The 22,652-nt window shown below is 37.5% G+C and overlaps 1 protein-coding gene across 1 annotated transcript; it reads right to left on the bottom strand.

Annotated features, from left to right (window-relative positions):
• Nucleotides 1-9,412: 9,412 nt before the first annotated feature.
• On the bottom strand, nucleotides 9,413-22,473 carry FBXO48 (F-box protein 48). Its single transcript, XM_069068924.1, has 3 exons — nucleotides 22,337-22,473; nucleotides 17,575-17,916; nucleotides 9,413-14,690 (listed from the first exon to the last, which is right to left on the bottom strand). The coding sequence occupies exons 2-3, from the start codon at nucleotides 17,878-17,880 to the stop codon at nucleotides 14,529-14,531; spliced, it is 468 nt and encodes a 155-aa protein (XP_068925025.1). The 5' UTR covers nucleotides 17,881-17,916; nucleotides 22,337-22,473; the 3' UTR covers nucleotides 9,413-14,528.
• Nucleotides 22,474-22,652: the final 179 nt, after the last annotated feature.

Raw genomic sequence — 22,652 nt, 5'->3', positions numbered from 1 at the left:
TTTTCTATGTAGTTTACATGTTGCTGTTGTCTCTTCTGGTTAGAGCTAAAAAGTTCCTTGAGGACAGGGGCTATCTCATTTTTGTTTTTATATCCCCAGCACCAATCACAGTGTTTGGCACATAGTATGAATTTAATAAACTCTTGTTGATTAATTAGGAGCTTAAAAAATAATTGGCCAAAAAATATGCCAGTTGGTTGGCATCTTTCCATTGATGATCTACTTTGGACTTAGCAAGGTTGCACCTTCAATTAGAGGTACAGAGACCAGAGTTAGGTATATATTTAAACTCTTTCCTTTCTCATAGAACTTGACCTGACCTCACTGACCTTAAAGAACCTAGAGTAATTCATCTTCATACTAATAAGGATCGCATAAGGATAAGAAAGGATCTTATAAAAAGGCATAATATTATCTTTTCTCTATAGTAATAGCTAGCATTTGTGCAGTAATCTAAGGTTTTTAAAATGCTTTGTTTAGAGTGTAATATTTGATCCTCACAACAACCTTGGTGGATGCCATAGTTAGCCCCATTTTACAAATGAGGAAAATAAGCCTAAAGTGAAGTGGTTAAGAGGTTTAGTGACTTGCTTAGAGTCATACAACAAGCAAGTATTTGAGACAGGATTCAAATGTAGAGCTTTCTGAGTTCAAATCCAGCATTCTCTCTACTATGTCACTTAATTTAAAAAAATGAGAAGAATGTGATAAGAATGATAAACCATGTGCATATTGTGCCTTCAAATTTATAAAACATCTTGGCAATCAATTAAGTAAGAAGCATTTATTAAGCATTAGTTGTATGCCAGGCACTGTGCTAGGTTGAATAATATCATGTAGGAGAGGTAGTGCTTCTACAGGGTGTCCCTAAAGTCTGGACACATAGGAAATCTCATTAACTATGCATATTTTCAAGAAATGAAATGAATTAAATGTTCCACAACGTTTTATTTAATTAGCATAAATTTTAGCCATGACAATTTCATATGAAATAAAAGCTTTCATTAGCTGCTGGGGACTATTTTCCATATTAATGAGATTAATTTAATTTAATTAATGAGATCTCCTATGTTTCTCATATATCTTCCTATGAAATCTCATTTATACTAATTAAATAAAATTTGAAAATTTCATTTGTTTCATTTCTTGAAACTATGCACAGTTAATGAGATTTCCTATGTGTCCAGACTTTAGGGACACCCTGCATTTTACACATGGAGAAACAGAGGTTTACTGAAATTAAATGACTTGTCTCAAGTCTTCTGACTCAGTGTTCTTTCTACTACTATTCAATCGCATAATTAGTGTAGATGCAATCTGCCAAGGTAAAAGATTCTTGAATAGAACACTGACACTAAAAGATATTATTGAAGTGAAGGTTTAGTATGAGCTAAATTCCATTCCCTTCATTTGAACAGTTGTTAAGGCAAATATTATGTGCAAAGTATTGATCTCAGAATTTACATTTAGATTAGGGAGTAGTCAGTTACATTTAGATGAGGTAGGGACATAGGTGTGCCTAGAAAGGTATACTCCAGATGCCAACACACCTGGATACTGCATTATCACTGTTCATTCCCTTTTCCTCATGGTATGCCACTATGGATGAGTATATACCATTTCAATAAGTAAATGCAGGTATAATTTGGAGAAGGCGAGAGCATTAACATTTAAAGTTATGATCATAGATATGGCACTGGAGATGATCCTTGAAGGAACATAAGCATTCCAAGATGCAAAGGTGAGGTTCAAAGAGGTGGAGGGGTGGCATTCCAGGCATGTGAAACTGCTGTGTAAAGACACAAGAAGTGGAATATGGAAGGTCAAGGTCAGGGAACTGTAAGTAGGACAGATTATCTGGAAAAAATTTGAAGGGGAACACACACTAAAGAATCTGTCCTACGCCATCCGTTTTTTTTTTTTTTTTAGCAAAAAAACCAAAATGAACCTTTGTTTTAAGAAGTCTGGAGCAATTAAAAGAACTATTCAGTTTCCCAAAGGTAACTGAACAACCTGTTCAATTCCTAGCCCAGCACATTGCTCATTTGTAGTATATGTTCAAGATAAAGGTATTGATGGACACACTATATGTATTTTTAACTCCTTGTAATAATGACTAACATTTCTAAAATACTTTAGGGTTTACAAAGTGCTTTATGTATTTTATCTCATTTGATCCTTAGAAAAACATTGGGAGGTAATTGCAATTATTATCCCCATTTTACAGATAAGGAAGCTGATTCAGACAGAGGTTAAGTAATTTGCCTGGGGTTATACAGCTAGTAGGTGTCAGAGGCAAGAATTGAACCCCAAGTCCAGCACTTTATCCATTATGACTTCTAGCTTCCTTAATAATTCTTCATTCACTTGTATATTAGGTCAAACTCTTTTAGTGATGACAAATCTCACCCAGAAGGCTTTCCAACGAGTTCTTGAACTTCATCAACATAATATCATGTGCAAAGAGGAGTAACTAGGGTATCTAACCATCCTCATAGAAAGTCTCTCTTCCATCTGTACTCAAGGTTGGACATACTCCAACTCAAGAGCAAACAACTCTGCTTAGCATCATCTACCTGCTGCATGCCTTGTTTCATATTAATAATCAGAGAAGCATCCAACAAAATTATTTTGTTGTTAGTCAACAAACATTTATTAAGCACCTACTATATACTTGGCACTATGCTAAGTGTTGGGGATACAAAGAAAACCAAAGAACAGTCCCTGCTCTTATTTTCAAAGAAATGTGGGAAATTGGGAAGATAGGCATATAGACCAGTAGGTATTCATATTCCTCCAGCTGTTGTTTTTGACCACATCTTTGGTGCCTTACTCTCTTCCAAATACCTTGAGAACTGATTTTTCAGTGCTCTCAAAATCATGTTCTTCCCAGCACAGATCTCTGCTCTGTATATTTGGTCTAATCCAGCTGCTTTTTAACTTTTTTTTTCCTTTTGCTACCATGTACAGCACTTCCAGACTGTGAGGGTAGAATCCAAATGTAACTCTAACATAGAGTGATGAGGTTGAACAGGTTATAGCCTATGAACGTGGTGGAGTGCTGTTGTGCTATAGGAAATGGTGAAAGGGATGGTTTCAGAGAAACTTGGGAAGACTTGTGTGAACTCAAGCAGCATGAAGTGAGACAAACCAGAGGACAACATCTACAATGACAACAATATTGTAAAGACAAATAATTTTGAAAGACTTAAGAACTCTGATCAATGCCAACCATAATCAGAGGCATGCCATGTACCTCCTGTTGGAGAGCTGATGGACTCAGAGTACAGATATTTAAAAAAAATAAGGCTGATGCAGGAATTTGTTTGACCGTGTGTATTTGTCATAAGGCTTTTTTTTTTTTCCAAGTGGCATGAAGAGAGATGGAAAATAATGAAATAGATTTTTAAATGAAAAAAGAAAAAGAAATACATTTGGAAATGTAGGTTGGAGCCAAAATGTGAATAGAGAGAAAGGGATGGATGTTGCAGAGGTAGAATTGACATGTCTTGGTAATTAATTGAATTTGAATGACTGTAAAGGTGTTGTTCTCACATGAAATAGAGAATTATAGAGGAGCAGCTTTGGTGCTGGGTGTGCAACATAAGAGACTTTATTTTAAATGTGTTAAAATTGGATATCTATGGAGAGAGATAAGAGATTCATAGATTTAGTAGTCATATGCATTGTCGTGATATTTAAACCTAGGAGAGTTAATGAATTCATAGAGAGGGAACAGTGAGAGAAGAGGGCTGAGGACAGACTCCCTTGACAGAAACCCATGGAATAGCAGCAGTGTCTAGCAGCAGCAGTGAATAAGGAAAAAAATATTCAGAAGGAGAATGTGGTCAAGGGTACAAAAACTTTTAGAAAAGCCAAGAAAGATGAGAAATGAGAAAAAGACTGATTTATTAAAAAAGAGATTGCTTATTTGTGTTTTTAGGATAATGTTTCAGTTGAGCAGTAAGTTTAAAACCCTGATAGCACATCAATCTCTAAAGCCTCCATAGTATTTTCTAACATATTCCATGCTGACCTTCTCTCAGCTTTGAATTGCTATTCTGGGTTCCTTTTAATAACCCCTGCCTAATCCTTTGGATTTGTTTGCCGCAATGAACTTTTAACTTGACCCTTGCATGCTATTCTGTTTTTCATTTTCAATCACATCCTGGGGCATCCACTTCCACCCTTCCCCTGCCATGCTTATTCATGCTTTCCATATCTGTCTACCTGTCCTTCCCTATTTTGTGTCTAAATGTTGGATACTCATTTCCCGTGGTAGTGAGATCGATGTACACTGACAATTATGGCTAAGAAATAAGCACAACATGGGGGCGGCCAGGTGGCTCAGCAAGTAAGAGCACCGGCCCCTGTGTTGGGATAACCTGGGGATCGAATCCGGGCTCAGACACTTAGCACCCACCCAGAAACACCTGGCTGTGTAACCTTGAGCAAGTTACTTAACCCCAATTGCTTAGGGGCGGCCAGGTGGCTCAGTGAGTAAGAGCACCGGCAATTTTAAAACCACCACAACAAATGACTAACAAGTGTAGTTACTGGAAACAACTTTTTGAGGTCTTGATGTGTGACAGTCAGTACTGAGGAGCAAAGTTTAATAAATTATAGAAAAAGGTCAATATTTTTGCATCGCTGAAGAAATATTGTTACTAGACAATCTATTACAGGGAGAATGTTGTAGTGGAAATATTTAGCTGTCTTGGACTGACTTCTCATTATTGTAGCCTATTGCAGCTACTTCTGGGGACATAAAGGTTTATATGAAAGTGGCAGACTGGTCAGTGATGTCATAATCAACCAACCTTTATGCTATCTGGGTGAGGACCTGTGGCCCTCTGGGGCCTCAAGTGTGACTCTTTGACTGAATCCAAACTTCACAGAACAAATTCCCTTAATAAAAGAATTTGTTTTACAAAGTTTGGACTCAGTTAAAAGGCTTTGAGGCCACAGATTTCCCCACCCCTGTAAAGTGTTTAATTCACATAAAGGAGGCATAAGGCCCAACTTAAAGATACTCAGAGTCTTGGGCGAGGGAGGAAGGGAAGAGTGGGGTAATGTTACAAAGATGTAACCACATTCCTGGAAGGGACAGGTTATATCCAAACTCAGCCAAGGAAGGGGCATCTAGGCCTTGAATGAAATACTTTCTAGGCTAGGTGAGAAGAGTAATGGCATCAATGATCCTACAAAAGGCACCATCCTGACCTAATACATATGTTATATTCTAAGATTGTCTGGCTCCTAGTTCATTGGGGTCTTTTCCCAGACAACTGAGTGACCACAATAAAGATAGGGCCAGGACTTGCATAGGGGAAACATGACTGATTTTCTCCCCATTTTTTACATCAAGGGCAGGGAGGCACCCATTGGGGATGTGCATGGGCATTTCAAACTTTCAAGTATGGAATGTTTCATTCATAGGTAACTCCAAAACAGTAAAGTAGTATTAGGCAGGATGACAGAGTAGAAAAATCTGGAAAAGGCTAGGCCCAGAAAATCCAAAAAGGTTTTTGGACTATCACACACACACATAGGTTCTTAACAGCAAACTCTTCTGGCAAAAAATAAGAATAAATAAGATATTTTAATATAATCTCAAGTATTTTTGGATCATGACTATAAGTTATTTCTTTTCTATTGAAAAAAAAATACACACACAAAAAGGTCAGAAGGTTGTTTTGTTACCACCTTTCATTTCTACTTCTTTCTAGGTAATATAAAGGATTTTTCTCTGAGGTTGCTTTTTATTTACCTCCATCCCTCTCACTGTAGTCTGTTGCTAATGGCTTAGTCTGATTAGTATATTTGGGGAATCTATCACATGAAATTTATTTATAAAGTGCTCAGATTTGCTCTTCAGTATATGCTAGATGGTAGGTATAGGCTACCAAATAGATTTTTTCATTGTAATACTGTGCAAACTGAAAGTCAAGAGGTTTATTGGATAAAGGCTAGTTTTTAGAGACTGGAAGACCTGCATTTAAGATCTGCCTCTGGGGCAGGCAGGTAGACAGCGAGTAAGAGCACCGGCCCCAGAGTTGGGATGACCTGGAATTGAATCTGGGCTCTGATACTTAGCACCACACCCAGAAATAACTGGCCGTGTAACCTTGAACAAGTTACTTAACACTAATTGCTTAAAAAAAAAAAGGTCTGCCTCCAACTTTAAGACTCTAAGTGAGAAATAGTGGCAGACTGTCTTCAGTGGAGAGAGTTTCCTGTAATTCTGAAATCAGAGATCTGGACCTAATCCAAAACATAACAAAACAAAAACCACTTAAATTTCCTCAAACCAAAATTCATATACATCTTGCAAGGTTAAAACTTGCAGCAATGGTAACTCAACAGTAAAAAAATGCCAAGCTAACAGTTTCATTTTTAAATTTAATGATACAAACTTCTCATTTTCTGATTGAGTTCTGAGGCATCTAATTTTATTTAGATGACTACAAGAATCATTCAAATATTGGTTTTCTTCTAAATGTTTCGTGTTATAAGAACATTAGAACATGGGAAATGATGTGGTAGAATCGAATGTAATCTTGTAACTCATTTATAATAAATGCTTTCATTCTATATTTTATGTACAATGTATTAGTGTTTTATATATTAGGTAGGATCAAAGATGCCCTTTCCCTTCTTGCCTAAACAGTGTCCCATCCAAGGTCTAGATGCCCCTTCTTTGGCTGAGTTATAGATATAGCCTGTCCCTTCCATGGATGTGGCTACATCTTAGATATGTATGACAAAGTAATAAGAATAGCAATAGAAAAAAGTCCTATGAATAAGGAAGCAAGAGGTATTTAAGAAAAAAGATGGTATTAGCAAGAATGGTGTGTGTGTGTGTGTGTGTGTGTGTGTGAGAGAAAGAGAGAGAGAGAGAGAGAGAATAAAGTATAAATAAAAAGATGTAATGTAAATCAAATAGCAAGCACTTTAGCAACCAGTCCAACAAAATAAGGAAAAATAATCTGTCCATGTGGGATATCTTCCTAGTTCCAAACATAGGGAAAAGGAATGGTGATGAAGCCAATAGCATTTTCTGTGCTTCAAGCACTGTGTTAAGAGATGGGGATGCACACATAAGTGATCAGCACAATCCCTGCTCTCTAAGAGTTTACATTTTGATGGGGGAAGATTATACAGCAAGGAGACAAAGAGGAGTGACCTGGACACATGATATGGAGAAGCCTAGGAAGTGCCTTGGAGCCCTGCTTCCAGGTAAGATAAGCTAGAAATCTCAACCATCAGAACCTAGTGTGGCTCTTCTGCAATGTAAAGCCTTAGGTTGATACCTAAAGAAGAAAAGGGTTGACTTGCACACTGCCACATAGTCAATATATTTCAGAGGTGTCTCTGACTCCAAGACTATCTCTGTCCACACCATGATACCTCCCTAGACACAAACATATGAAGATATAAATATCAACTAATAAAATACCTTATGCCTCTAACACATTTGACACTTCACTGGGTCCTCAAATCTATTCTTGCATTTCATTATCATAGCAATAATAACACTATACTAGATCTTACTGAAACTTCGCTCCCTGCTGAAGATCTTGGCTTCCAGGCCACCCTTTCTAATAACTGGCTGTGCCTGCACTCACTCCCCTAGGCTCACTGGTTGAGGCAGGGGAGTTGGAATACTCCTGGCTCCCCCCTGGAAGTAGAACCTCCTGGTTCTACCCCTCCCTCTATCACATAGTAATTTCCTTTGGGGTTCATGCTATTCAATTGAAAGCCTGGTAGCTGTTGCCTTCCCTCATCAATGAGGTCAGTATCTGGATTACACAGTTAAAGCTCAGGGCCGATCATGTTACCTCCCCACCCCACCTCAATAAATTCCAGTGACTATTGCTCCCAGGATCAGATACAAAATGCTCTTTTTGACATTTCAAGTCCTTTATAATCCAGCCTCTTCTAACTCTCCAGTCTTTTCGTACTTTAGTCCCTGCCGTGTACTCTTTGATTCAGTGACACTGGCTACCTGTACTATCCACTAATAAGACACACCATCTCTTTGCTCTGGGTATTTCTACTGGCTGTTTGCATATCTGGAACACTTTTCCTCATTAGATCCTCCTCCTGACTTCTCTGGCTTCCTGTAGGGCCCAACTAAAAGTTCCATCTTCTACAGGAAACCATTCCTAACATCTCTTAATTCTAGTGTCTTTCTTCTGCTATTTCCTATTTATCCTATACATAGCTTGCTTTATGTATATTTGTATGTTGTCTCCTCCATGTAAGCTCCTTCAGGGCAGGGACTGTCTTTTGCCTGTCATGTATCCCCAGCCTTTAACACAGTGCCTGGCATGCAGTAGGTATTTAATAAATGTTTATTGATTGATTATATAGATGTACTCTATACTCCCATGAATAGTGGTCAGTTGTAAATTGCTTTATAGAGCTAGAGAATGACAGTTAAATAAAAATATCTTGAAGAAATATACCTTAGAAACATTCAGATTTTGTGGGAACTAGTGAGGAGCTGTGGTTATTTCTTTTAATGGGAGAGCCACCACATTTATATTCTTAATGTCAAAATGAGTCTTGTTTCCTGAGAAAGTAGAAATGTCATTGAAAAAAATCAATAAAGAGCAAATGAACTAAACCAAGTATATGCTGAGGAAGTTGGTGCTGGAGGAAACACAATTTCAAGGGCATTGAGGGATCAATTTTCAAGATACCTGAAAGAGGGAAAGATATCAACAGCATGAGGAAAATTGCAGAACTTACTCACCACCCAAGGCAATTAAGAGAATATTAACTACTATTTCATATGGTTACTTTCCTATATCTGCCAAAATTTTATGAGAGCAATTTACACATTCATTGATTGATCTTTGATGAGGATTTGAGAACAGGGAAGTTTTTTTATAAATGATATTCTCCAGCAGATCACATATTTACAATAATAGTTGACTGAAGGATGTGATTTAGAAGAAAGTCCAGGGGGTAGATTCCCCGTGGGGCAACTGTAGGAAGATGTAGCCAAGAATCACAGGAGCAAGCACTAATAGGTCACCAATTCCATTCCTGGAGGGAGTGACCACATTAGTGAGATCAGGGTGGCTGAAGTACAGAAGCAGGTGGTGAAAACACTTCAGGGCTCTTAAATTCACTTTTGTTATTTGACATTAATCCACTAGATGGTGCTCTGAAGTCTCCATTCAGGGAGTAAATTTGACTGAGTAAACATTGTTACCTTTGTGATCATAGCCCAAGGTTCTCAAAAAATCTCTAGAATTATTTCAAGCTGTTAAGGTAATGCAGATTCCAATGGGTTGCAAATATATTCTGACAAGTTACAATCTTAGTGAGAATTCTTTTAAACCAAGAGGTTTGTTTCTCAAACACAATTTTGAAAAACATAAAAATGTTGAATGATTCATTGAACGGTTCCACTGAATTTTAATTTCAAAATGCTTTAAGTTCCAATGTATTCAAACTCTTTTATTTTCTCTTATTAGTTCACAGTAATTCATAAAATAAAAAAAAAACAAAAACAAATCAATATCGAAACATAGCCAGGTGTGGCAGTGTGTACTTGCAAGCCCTGCTACTGAGGAAAGCTGAGGTTGCTTAGTGGATCTCTAGATCTCAAGAGTTCTGAGCTCCCTGGCAGCTAGTGGCACAGTGAATGGAGCACCTGCTCTGTCAGGAAGACCTGAGTTCATATCCAGCCTCAGACACTTGACACACTTAACTAGCTGTGTGACCTTGGGCAAGTCACTTAACCCCAATTGCCTTGCCTTTCTCCCTTCAAAGAAAAAAAAAAGTTCTCAGCTTCAATAGGGCTAGAAACAATTTGATGTCCTGTCCACAGTGTCTGGTACCAAAATAGCAAATATCAAGGGAGAGGGGGGGCATCATGTTGCCTAAGGTGGGGCAAATCAGTACAAGCAGGAAAGACAAGTCAAACCTCCTTGCTGATCAGTAGTGGGATTGGGACCATGAATGGCTACATTTCCAGTCCAGGTGAGATAGAGAGGTCTACCCTCCAAATAAACAAATACATAAATTAATAAGCAAATAAATAGACAAATCAAAACCAACAAATGTAATATAAATCTTGAAACCATTCCATCATAATAGCATTTTAAAGGGCATTACTGGAATTTTCATTCTACAACAGAAAAAAGAGTGGGGTGAGGAAGAATTCAAATGCCTGGTAAAAATATTCTTTTAAAACGTGTTCCTATAAGGACTTACAAATAGATGAATCACAAGTGAATAACAGTATTGCATTTATACCTTAAGAGTCAGCTTGTTTTGTTAACTTTTGAAAGTCATTAATTTTAGTTCATAGCATCAGATCATGAACTGGAAAGGACCTTTTAATTAGATGCTACCTAATCCAATTCCCTAATTTTATACAAAAAAGGCCTTTTTGTGATTTTTCAGAGGTTTTTTTTTTTAGGATTTCTGTGTATTTACATATATATATGTGTGTGTATATATATATATTTGTTATTCTAACAAGAGAAAAAATGTTCCTATTAATCTGCACTCAACTCAGTACTCACTTAATTTTTACAGAAGGTCATCCAGTAGTAACCCCTTATGATGAAAAAACATTTGTCAATATTTTGTTTGCAGGCTATTCAGAAAAAAAGACCTTAATGACTGAGGATGAACATATAACAAATATACATAATCTTAAATGTGAAATACTAAAATATATGTGTATATTTAAATATATACACGATTAATTCCATCTTATATTACAAAAGAAACACTAAAATATGTAAATATATTTCTCAATAAAAGGCAGGATGGTGGCTCAGTGGATAGGGCCTTGGATTGGAGTCAAGAAGATCTGAGTTCAAATCCTACCTCAGACATTTACTAGTTGTGTGACTGCGGGCAGGTCACAACCTCTCTCAGTGTCAATTTCTTCATCTGCAAAATAGTGCCTACCATATAGAGTTGTTGTGAGGATAAAGTGATATATATGAAATGTTTTGTAAAGCTTAAAGTGCAATATAAACTCTGTTACTCTTATCATTAAGTACATTACAAGGGGAAAGCAAATCAACAGTTGGTCAGTATGGAGTTTAACACTTGGATAAAAGTAGTTAGAGAAGGTAGTCACTCCCTTTAAGATTAGTAAAATTTTACATAAAAGATGATACTTTAGGAAATGCTGAAAATAATTGAAGAATTAGTTAGCCAGGAAAGATGAAAACAAAAGGGGATAAAATACCAAATGTTACATGTTAATTATGTTTTTAGGTGGATATTTATATACATTAAGACATGTTGATATAAACCTACAGAGAAATATTAGAAATTACAATAGAGGTCAACAATCACATGAAGCAGACTGCTTAGTACAAGCTGCTCACACAGGATACGTGTAAATAAATTGTAAGCTTTTTGAAAGCAGGGACTGTATAGATTTTATTCACCCTTGTATATCCCAATAATGACAGTGCCTTACACAGAGTAGGTGCTGAAAGAACACATACTAAATCAAATGGAAATAACTACTCAGTTTTCAGATTCTGACTTGTCTCAAATTTTTTAAGGTTTATCAGATGAAAGAGTGTGGAAACATTTTGTAGCAATAGATTGCAGTACAAATGCTCCGAGTGGGTTCTAAATCAGGTTAATCCAGTGGGATCAGGCTCAGCATTGAGATGTGTTGTGGGTCATATGAAAAAATAAAGTTTACCTAGTGGTCAAAAGGAAATTCAATAAGAATATAGCATTGATTTAAGTGGACATGCTTCCCTTCTGCCTTAGTATCTGTCATTGCTAGAGAGTATCCAGTGAATGGCAACCAGAATTATGAAGGGACTTTAGTCCATGTCACATGGGGACTGGTTGAAGGAATTATAGATGTTTAGCTCGGAGAAGACTTAGGAGAGATATAACAGATGTGTTCAAGTATTTGAAGGATTGTCATGCAGAAGATGAACTATTAATAAATAATAAGTGGCATTTACATAGTGCATTAAGATTTGCAAAATGCTTTATGAATGTTATCTCATTTTATCTTCACTGTAACCCTAGAAGGTAGGTTTATCCTCATTTTACAGATGAAGAAATTGAGGCACAGAGCTGTTAAGGGACTTGACCAGGGCAACACAGTAAGTCTCTAGGGGAGGATTTGAATGTACAACTTCCTAACTCCCAAGTCCAGTGCTCTATCTACTGTACCAGCTAGTTGACTTCTAGTTAAATTGTTTGTATCAAGGAGGCAGAATCAGAGGCAATGGGTGGTTTTGTAAGGTGATAAATGTATACTTGATGGCAAGAAAAACTTCTAAACACTTAAGAACCATTCTGGGCTAACTCTGAAGGGTGGGTGCCTTCTTCTTGGAGGTCTGCAAATAGAGGTTGAATGATCAGATCTCAGGTATACTATAGAAGCAAGTCTTTTGGTGGTGAGTTAGACTGGATGACTGCTGAGATCCCTTTCAACCCTTGAATTCTGTGAGTTTATGAATTTGCAGGTGATCCAAAAGATAGAAATGAATACCCTCAATATACCTGAATGTTGCCTGATCCAGATTAAAAAATAATTAGAAAAATATTTAACAAGATAAAATGCAGTAAAATATATATCTTATATTTTAAAACTAGGTCAATACGTGGCGTGCAGGTATCCTGTGTGGATCAGTGAGTGAGTCCCTTCAATTTGAGTTCAATACCACTCTACTAGATACAGAGCAAGAAGACGGCATTTCAAAATCCAAGTTCAATACCCTAATTAGCTGCCTGAACTTTGGACAAGTTTCTTTACTTTGTAACGTGTTCCCTTATCTGTACAATTGCCAGTATATCTTGTGAGGATAATATGAGTGGATGAATGGGTGGATAGGAAAATACTGTGCAGTGCTGTTTATGTCTGACATATGGCGATTGAATTATCTGGCTGACATTCAATACAGTACATATTAAACAGTATTGAGATTTTTTTTTTTTTGCTTTTTGGAAGGCAATTGGGGTTAAAGTGACTTGCCCAAAGTCACATGGCTAGTAAATGTGTCAAGTGTCTGAGGCTGGATTTGAACTCAGGTCCTCCTGACTCCAGGGCTGGTGCTCTATTCACTATGCCACCTAGCCTCCCCTGAGATCTGTTTTTTGAAAAAATATTTCTCTTGTCAATCTTGCTGCTATAATAAGCATTTATGTAGTGTTTACTATATGCCAGATATTATGCTGAGCATTTTATAAATATCTCATTTGATCCTCACAACAACCCTGGGAGGTAGGTGCTATTATTATCCACATTTTATAGTTGAGGAAACTGAGGCAGACAGAGGTTAAGTGATATATGAAGAGTCACATAGTCAGCAAGTTTCTGATGCTGGATTTGAACTCAAGCCTTCCTAATTCCTGCTCCAGTGTTCTATCCATTGTGCCAATTATGCTGCCTCCTAATGATTTATAGATAGGCAATTCATTTATTAAGCACTTACAAGGCATCAGGCACTGCGCTAAGTGCTAGGAATACAAATACAAATGGGGGAAAAGGTAGTTTTTGGTCTATAGAAGTTTACGTTCTAATAAGTGGAGGGCGCTCATAGAGAGAAGAGAAACAGGAAAAACCTAGAGAGTTGGGAGTGGAGCCAGGAGAGAAGAATCATCTTAACATACTTTTTGTCCTTTTGACTTTCCTTGGAATTTCAACCTTGACTTTTATTACTGGTCAAGTCACTCACCTCTCTGGACCTCAGTTTCCTCATGGGTAAAATGAGACAGTTACACTAGAAACAATATTAAAACAGAAGGAATGGAAAACGAAGAAACAGTGTAAATAATGAAGGGTACAATGTAAACCAGCATACTAATACATAAGTAAAAAAAGTCTAAAGAAACTGGAAAAACATTTCACATGAAGGCACAAACACATTCAAGGTACAAATATGAGATAACAAAAATACCTTACAGCTACATAACATTTCCAAGTGCTTTAATATCCTCTCTTTATTTGGTCAAATCTGTTTGCTTTTATAACATCTAAACACATCTCGTTTGAGAAGGAAGCTTGCTTATGGTTGGGAACAATTTCCCAAAAAGCTGTTTGTTATTTAAATGTTTTTCTTTGCATGTCATAGAACACAATTTAAGAGTACTCTATTTTGAACAAATTCTCTTCTTGAAGATACTGAACTTTTCATTTAAAATATTCTAGAAACAACAACTTATTCAAACTCTACTATTTTTTCCTATTCTTATGACTTCACAATAACATATAGCATTTTATAAAAATCAATATTACACAAATCTTGAAATCAACCCAGCAGTTTTAGTATGTCTTTTAAAAACAGCACCACTGAAATTTTCATTCTTACAACTAAAAAAAAAATGAAATAAATTTTTTTGGGGGGAAGAGGTGAAGTGCAAAATAAATATGTATATTTCATATAATGTTCTTTTAAAAATTCACAAATAAAACAAATGAACAATGAGCAAATAAAGGTACAGAGAATTTGCACCATAACAATGTTTGCTTTCAATTTCTGAAAGTTGAGACCTCGTGTGGATTTTTCAGTTTATCTTTCAAGTTCTGCTTCTAGAATCTCCCCCCAGGTATCTGCATCCATAGGGCACATATTTTTTTCTGGTAGGCTAACAGGAGAGCAAATGTTGCTGTATCTGCCACTTAGCCATTCATGCTTTACCTTACTTTTCCAGTAGTTTCTCAGTAGTGTTACCTGAAAAAGGTAAGCCATTATCATTTAAAAACAGGTAGATATTTTGTTTTCTGGGTATTCAGGAGAGGGATGAACACATGAAATAAAATATATCATAAAAATATAATACAATAAAATACATGAAGACATACAATTGAATATTAAATGTAAAATACAGGAGTAATTTTATATTTTACAAAGTGCATTCATGGGGGAAGAGAACAAATAGAAGGGTTGTTTGGGTAGGGTATGGTTAAAAGAAGTAGTCACCTCCATTCTGAAGAGCAAAACAAATTTTCATGAAGAAGTTGGGAGTTGTTTAACATGGTGGATTAGCTGGATAGGTGGAATACACCAAAGTTTTTAAAACGGCATTTGAAGAGAATGGAGTCTGCAAACTAGGTTGGTATGCTTGACTTTGATTTCTAACAAAATTCTAGATGGGATGTTTAATGAACATAAAGAAAAGGAAGTGTTTCTCACAAAGAGTTAACATGGTTTCATGAAGAAGAATAATTCATGTTAACCTAACCTTATTTTTTTTTAGGGAAGCACATCTTCTGGGGTAACTCCCCCAACTTGCACTCCTATTCAGGGGTTGAGGGCCCCAGAGGGTCCATTGACAACTCCTATTCAGAATTTACCCTGAGAAGCTGGGGTTTCTAATATTGTTATGTACCTCCATTTCCAAGTGATAACCAACTGATCACCTTAATTGACTTTTTTTGGGGGGAGGGCAATTGGGGTTAAGTGACTTGCCCAAGGTCACATGGCTAGTTTTTGTGTTAAGTGTCTGAGGCCGAATTTGAACTCAGGTTCTCTTTACTCTAGGGCCGGTGCTCTATTCACTGCGCCACCTAGCCGCCCAACCTTAATTGACTTTTAAAGGTATTTACTAAAATGATACAGTAAAAATAGTTGGCACAAAACATCCCCCCCCTCAAGAAAAGAGTGTGCACTCTTCCCTTGCACACACAAAATTACTGGGGAAGGCTGGCTCAAGTATACAGTACAAAAGTAGTGAGATACACGCAGGGAACCATGGGGCAAAGGGGTATTTCACAAATCCTAGTTGTTGGGAATCCTTTTCTCCCTTTGTGGAGTTCTCATGAAGTTCCCATTTGGTGTAGCTCTTTGCTGGATTCTGAGGCTTAGTGCTTTTCTAGAGTCCATAGTGGGCATTTGTAATGGTAAGGGAATTTGAAGATCTTCCCTGCCCCTTAATAAACCTAAGGGAATTTGAGGACCTTCCCTGAGTTGAAAATATACTCTTCCCCTAATAGGCTGAATGTGGTCACATGGAGCTTATGGTGGGAGGAGTTTGCTGAAGGGGGGAGCAGAGCCCAACAGGAGAAGTTTGCATAAGGGAGGCTTGGTTTTCAGGAAGCAATATTCAAAATGTAATTAGGCAGTGGGTCATGAAGGTTGTGATATGGCAGCCAAGAAAGCTAATGTGATCCTATGCTCCAAGGAGATCCAAGAAAGATGTATAACAGCTCTTTTTGTAGTTGCAAAGAACTGGAAACTAAAGGAGAGACAACATATTGGGGAACGGATAAACCACTTATGGAATATAAATACAATGGAATATGATTGTGTCATAAAAATGATGAAATGAACAGTTTTAGCGAAACCTAGAAAGATCTGTATGAACTGATGCAGAGTAAACTGAGTAGGAGAATAATTTATACAATAACAAGATTATTCAGAAGAACAAATCTGAAAGACTTGAGAACTCTGATGAGGCAATAACTAATTTTAGAGTAGTGATGATGAAATATGCTATTCATCTCTTGACAGAAAGGTGAGAGATTCAAGATGTAGGATACATATCATATACATTTTCAGACACAATTAATATAGGAATCTGTTTTTGAAAGCTTTAGATTGAACTTATATACTTAAAAAGAAAAGCAAGTTACAATTAATGGAGATTTGCAATTTCATGTAAAATCCTTTTATTCTGTTCTTATATATGTATATATAGAACTGCCTATTTTATTCAATGTTTGTTCAGAATAAAAACTTACCTTTAAACTTAACTTCTATGACTATCCATTTCCTTGACTATCTATCTCTTTTTGACATATAACATTAAAAAATAATGTGCTCCTATGTATTGAGAAAGGCAGAATATCCAGGAATAAGGATGTGACAATCCCAGTTATACTTGGTCTTGGTAAGATCACATATGCAGCATTGTATGCAGTTTGGGGCACTATAGCTTGAGAAACTGAAGTGTCCATAGCAGTGTAACTATGATAGTGAAAGGCCTCAGATTCATGCCCTATAAGGATGGTTGAAGGAAATGAGGCTGTTTAGTCTAGAGAAGTTAAAGGGAATATGTTAGCTGTCTTCAAGCATTTGAAGGCCTATCCTATGGAAGAGAAATTGTTCTGGATGGTCCCAAAAGGCAGAATTAGGAACAATTGATGAAAGTAACAAAGAAGCAAATTCAGGCTTGATGTAAAGAAAAGCTTAGAAACTCTTCATAGGATCATGGATCTAGAGAAGGAAAGGACAGAAAGGCTACGTATTAGAAGTAGAATGAGATGCTTTTGGAGAAAGTTAGTGTGCTCTTCCTCACTAAAGAAGCCAGTCAATTATTTGGTTGACTTGACTGGAGAAGGGATTCTTTTTTTCAGGTACTGGTTGAAACAGACAGCTACCAAGGCCTCTTCCAGCTCTGAAATGTTGTATTTCTGAGGACTGAGGCTTCCCTCAAACTCTTTATGACTATATCGGCATATGTATGTATACATGTGTACACATACAGAGTGTTATAAGGATAGTTTGTTAGAGATTATGATGGATAAATCATAAGAAGTATCTTCTAGTTTTATGATATATAAATATGTGGAATTTTTACAATGTTACCACAGCCATTTTCAATGCTTAAACTTACCCTCCATGAATATCCGTTTCCTCGATCAATATCTATCTCCTTTTGACATATAGCTCTAACAGTCAAACAGTGGTGTTTCCATAAGTAGTCACAATTTTTGATTGCTTGATTCCAACTCTTACATGTTGTTGCAGCTCGACATAAACTCTGAATGTCAAGTTGGCTAAAAATTTTAAAAGTGACTTCTGGAGGTAATATTTCAACAAAATTGTCTTTATTTTCTTTTTTCTTCTTATCAGGACAAGCAGAGTTCAGTTCTTTACCAGAAATCGGTGAATTACTATTTCTCTTAGAGATTTTCTGCATAATTTGATGTTTTGGTAAATCCGTTTCATATGTGACCTAAAACACAGTATAACATATTCAATTTCTTTCTTCAGAACACACTACAGATTCTACTCACACTTTATCATTTTATTCTATTCAAGAATCACCTTTCCTAAATGAAGCTATCCCCCATATTTGTAACAGTGTAGGAATGGTAAATATTTAGCATTTGAGTCTGATGAAGACCTTTCAAGGTGGTGTAAAAAATTATTATCTCCATTTTACAGATTAAGAGACAAGAGTTCAGAGAAGTTAAATGACTTGCCCAAAGTTACATAGCTAGTAAGTGGTGGCTTGCCTTAAATTCACTGACTTCGTCCAGTGCTTTTTCTAATATATTACATTAATCTTAAATGATGTAGGAATGTTTTTCCAAAAGGCAGAATCCATGTTTTAGTTTATAATGTTTTAACCCCAGCTTGTTGCTCATGTGTTAGTAAATATGCGAAATTCAATTCCTTAAACTCTAATAAAATTAGGATATTTGATGTCTGGCAGAACTGAAAATGATTAAAAATACTATGCCATTACTCTCTTAGTTGTCAATTGGTGAATAGGCCTACTAGGTAATTTATGCCCTGAGTGGCCTCTCCCCCACCCCGCCCCCAAGTTGACTCTTTCTAAAGCCTAATAGGTGGGTTTACTTTTTTTTGGGGGGGGGGAGTTTGGTTTCAAAGCCATATAGTTTCTAAAAGCATTCACAGTAGAAGAAAGAATACTGGACTTGGAGTCACTCTTCAACTTACTCTTTTGTGATTTGTGTTATTTTATTCACAAACTCTGAACCTTAGTTTCCTCACCTATAAAATGAAGATAATAATTCTTACACTAGCTTATAGTGATGGAATCCTAATAAAACTGCCCCCAGCCCCAATATTCTAATTTCATTATAGGCCTGGCCCTACTGAACAGCAGACCCACCGCACCTACCTAGGCCCCCCCACCAATGTCCTAACTTCTTTGTATATGCCTCTCTGCTCATTGGAACAACAGGTGTGTCCCTGAACTCTTAGTTCCCACAGAAACAGCAGGTATGTCCATATGATGGGAACCCAGCTACTGCCTCTACCTGGTCACTGCCCCCAGACCCATTCCTACAGAAACAGGTGTGTTATTGTATTCAATCACAATCACATCATCCATCTAGCCCAAGACAGGACCACAATAGCTAGCCAGTTGGAGGGCAGAATGCCCAGAATATTTAACCACCAAACCATATTTAACCACCTTCTCCATTACCTAATCCCTTAACAAACTCCTCCTCTGCCTTTTTAATATTAATGACATTCTTCTATTATATGTAAATTTCTGTTGTGTAATTGCATCTTTACCCTATAAAAATGCATCTTGCTTTCTCTAAAGTTGCTGGTTCCTCTTGGAACTTAGTCCGCTTCATGAGAGGCGTCAATCTCAATAAATGCCTATACTTGGATTGGAGGTGGTCTGACTGAATTCTTTGAGACGGTTCCACCATAACACATCATGAAACTGAAAGAGCTCTTGGGTAGGCAGAGCCCCCACCTCAACAGCTTTTGGCATCCCTGGGTTTAAACCGCAACAATAGGACTGTTAGGAGAAAAACTCAAAACGTGTACTACTAGTAGTTAATTTGGCACTAGAAGAGTAGTAGTAGTAGTAATAATAATAATAAATATTAACAAAATATAAACATATTCACATAAAAATATATTAAAATATAAATATATAATAAGTAAAATATATATAGTACTTATTAATGTGCCAGGCATTATACAGTACTTTACAATTTTTATCTCATTTGATCCTCACAACAACCCTGGCAGATGGGTGCTGTTATTAATTAGTATCCCCATTTTACTGATGAGGAGACTGAGCCTAACATTAAGTAAAGTGGGTCACACAGCATGTAAGTATCTGAGATTGGATTTGAACTGAGGTTTTCTTGACTCCAGGCCCAGCACTCTGGCTGCCTAAAACCATCTGACATTGCCAAGGGTTCAAGATTCAAGTCATTAAGGTACCAATTTTAAACTACATAGTTTTAGTGGTACACTTTGTGTTTTGGAAATATTCCCTGTAGTCATCCAGCCAGTACCATTAGTTGAAAAAATAGGAAGAAACACAGGTTTATATGTGTATTTTTTCCCCACAAATAACTATATGCACTGTTACTTTGTAGGTTAGATTATTGAGCTAATGATTAATTTCCATACATGCCTATCATTTTCGCTATAGTTTACCTATATTTACTTGAAATCTTAGCTGACTGTGATCACTAGTGGGAAAAGGAAAGAAGAGGGATGAAAGATAGGGCTTTTTAAACCTACCACTAAGTCTAACCTCTTCCTCTCCCAACCCTATAAACCAACTCAGTGACAGATACCAGTTTGAAGTGCCCTATTTTTGTCCATAAACATGTTTAAAACACTACTTATGTTTCATATATTTAGTTTTACATATTTATTATAAAAATCTCCATGCTCTTTTAAAAACTATCAATTATTAGGATGAAACACTTAAAAAAACTAAGCACGAGATCACTTCCTAGATTTGCTATTAAGTAATGAAAACAACAAAATCTGGAAAATGCCCAGAAGGAGGCAAGAAGTTGACAGAAAAACAAACAATATTTTTTGTTATTTTGTCAATGTATATGTTGTGGTTTCTGACAGGTGGACATCCAGTGTTCTACTGATACACAATGTTAGGAGAAATTAAGGTGACTTCCATTATATTACGTGAACCCCCTATGGTGAAATTATGAGAGGACATGAAAAAAGAGTTGCCCACACTGGGCAGGCATGCATAGTTTGTGATAGGTATCGCTGGAGGGAAATCACAAATTAATGAGAACTTAGCTCCATTTGAGTATTTGTAACATAAACATTAAAAATTGTAAATAACTTAAACTACATTTTTTTATACACGGTCTCTTTTAAATGTCTTTTTAAATGTTTTATTGATAACAAATTACTCCCTTCAAAATATTGCTCTTATGAACTAGGTTTCTGTGTTGGGTTTTCCCCAAACTATAGTTCCTACCATTCTATTTGTTTATTTTTGTGCTCCAGTAGTTTAATAATTTCCTTCTTTTGAGTCAATCTTGTGCTGAGGTTATGATGGTGAAAATAAAATAGATGCCTTCTTTATCTTAATATGGTCCCCAGATAGGGCAAAATTGTGAAGGTTTATTTTTTAGTACCAGGTACCCTCAAATGTCCTGTAATTGTCTCTTTTCTTTCAAAACCCTTTTCAGAATTCCTAAGTCCTAAATCACTTACACCTGACTTCGAGTTTTAAGTCAGGGTTACCACTCCAAGAGGGCATTTGCTTACATTTCAAACCACGTAAGCCTTTGGATTCTTCCCCCTCTAATTAGGAAATGACTTGTTCTTCAGTTGGAGGTATTTCAGGTATCTACTAGCAGTAGGCGGGTGAGGATACCTTCACTAGGTTACTAATGCATGACTCCTAAAACCAGCTGTTGATCCTCCCAGGAGACACTCCCTGACTGGTCCTATGCTTGGACCGATTTCTCTCCCGGCCTCCTCCTTCTGGTTTCCCTGAATTCCGTCAAGTCTCAGTTTAAGCCACACCTACCGCAAGAAGCAGTTCCCAGTCTTCTAGTGCCTTCCCTGAGACTATCTCGTATTTACCCTGCATGTATCTTGGTTGTACATGTGGTTTGCATGTTTTCTCTCCCATTGGACTGTGAGCTTTTGGAGGGCAGGGACTTTCTGGCCATTCTTCGCATCCCCGTGCTTGGCACATGGTAGGCGTTTAATAAATGCTAATCGATTAATAAAAAGAAATTATCCCCAGCAGCCCATGATCATTCTCTCTCTCCCTCCCTCCCTCCCCCTCCCCCCGCCCTTTCTCCATATATACATATATATACATATATATATGTTTAGGATTGTAACGGGAACTTTGATGGATTTCCCTCGTCACTGGAAGCTACCAAGTGTCCTGGGTCTGTCCTTTCCTAGCGATGGGAACACCGGGCATCCCACTTTGATTGCTCTGAGTTTCTTTAGAGTTCCTCACCTATAAAATAGGCATAATACCCGCACTACCTACTTCACAGAGTTGTGAGTAAAGCACTTTGTAAGGTTTAAGATGCCATTAAAACAAACAAACAAACAAACAAACTCGGCAAAGTTACCCCCGCCCCCTTCAGCAGCGGGTGACAGCCCGGGGCCGGAGATGACAGCCCTGGAAAGGACAGGACAGGAGCCCCGGGAAGTGTCCCACCCTCGGGGAGGGATCCAGTCACCAGGCTTGAGGAGTGGGGACACACACGCCTACTCCTCGGTCGCCCCTCTTATCACTGGGAGTTTGACAGCGACAAAAACAACAGTCCCCACTAACTGTCACCGAAGCTGGGGAGCTGGCGCGTCAGGCTCTCAGCATTCAAGGGCGGCGCGTGGGCTGCCGGGAAATCCGGGTCCCCTACCTGCTTGATGCTTGGGCGGCCGTTGCACGCCCCCTCCTTACAATTCAAACGACAGTTTAAATACTCTGGAATTCGAATTCAACCCCATGGTTCCGGCTTGCTCTACACCCCGCCCACTTTGTTGAGGCAGAGTTCTTTTTGCGCAGGCGCAAAGGCGAGCCGCTCGGCTTCTGCTGGGAATAGTAGTTTTTCGAGTCCAGATTAGAAGAAATGGGAACGGAAGACACCAGAGCTAAAGACTACAAGAACCAGAGCCACAGGGAAGACGCGATGTGAATGGGACAAGTTAGAGGCTTTTAAACCTTCGGACTGGTTT

Source organism: Petaurus breviceps, unplaced genomic scaffold (genome assembly GCF_028583685.1).
Source record: "Petaurus breviceps papuanus isolate PSGF00001 unplaced genomic scaffold, PetGlider_PUasm1.0 90775, whole genome shotgun sequence".
Classification (NCBI taxonomy): Eukaryota; Metazoa; Chordata; class Mammalia; order Diprotodontia; family Petauridae; genus Petaurus; species Petaurus breviceps.
This window is presented reverse-complemented; position numbering and strand designations above follow the sequence as displayed.

Bases quoted from the DNA above. Each gene is read 5' to 3' on its own strand.
- FBXO48 (XM_069068924.1), bottom strand. From the start codon at position 17,880: ATGCAGAAAATCTCTAAGAGAAATAGTAATTCACCGATTTCTGGTAAA. The intron at 14,691-17,574 runs GTAAGTTTAAGC...TACCTTTTTCAG, and splicing joins GAAACGGATATTCATGGAGG to GTAACACTACTGAGAAACTA.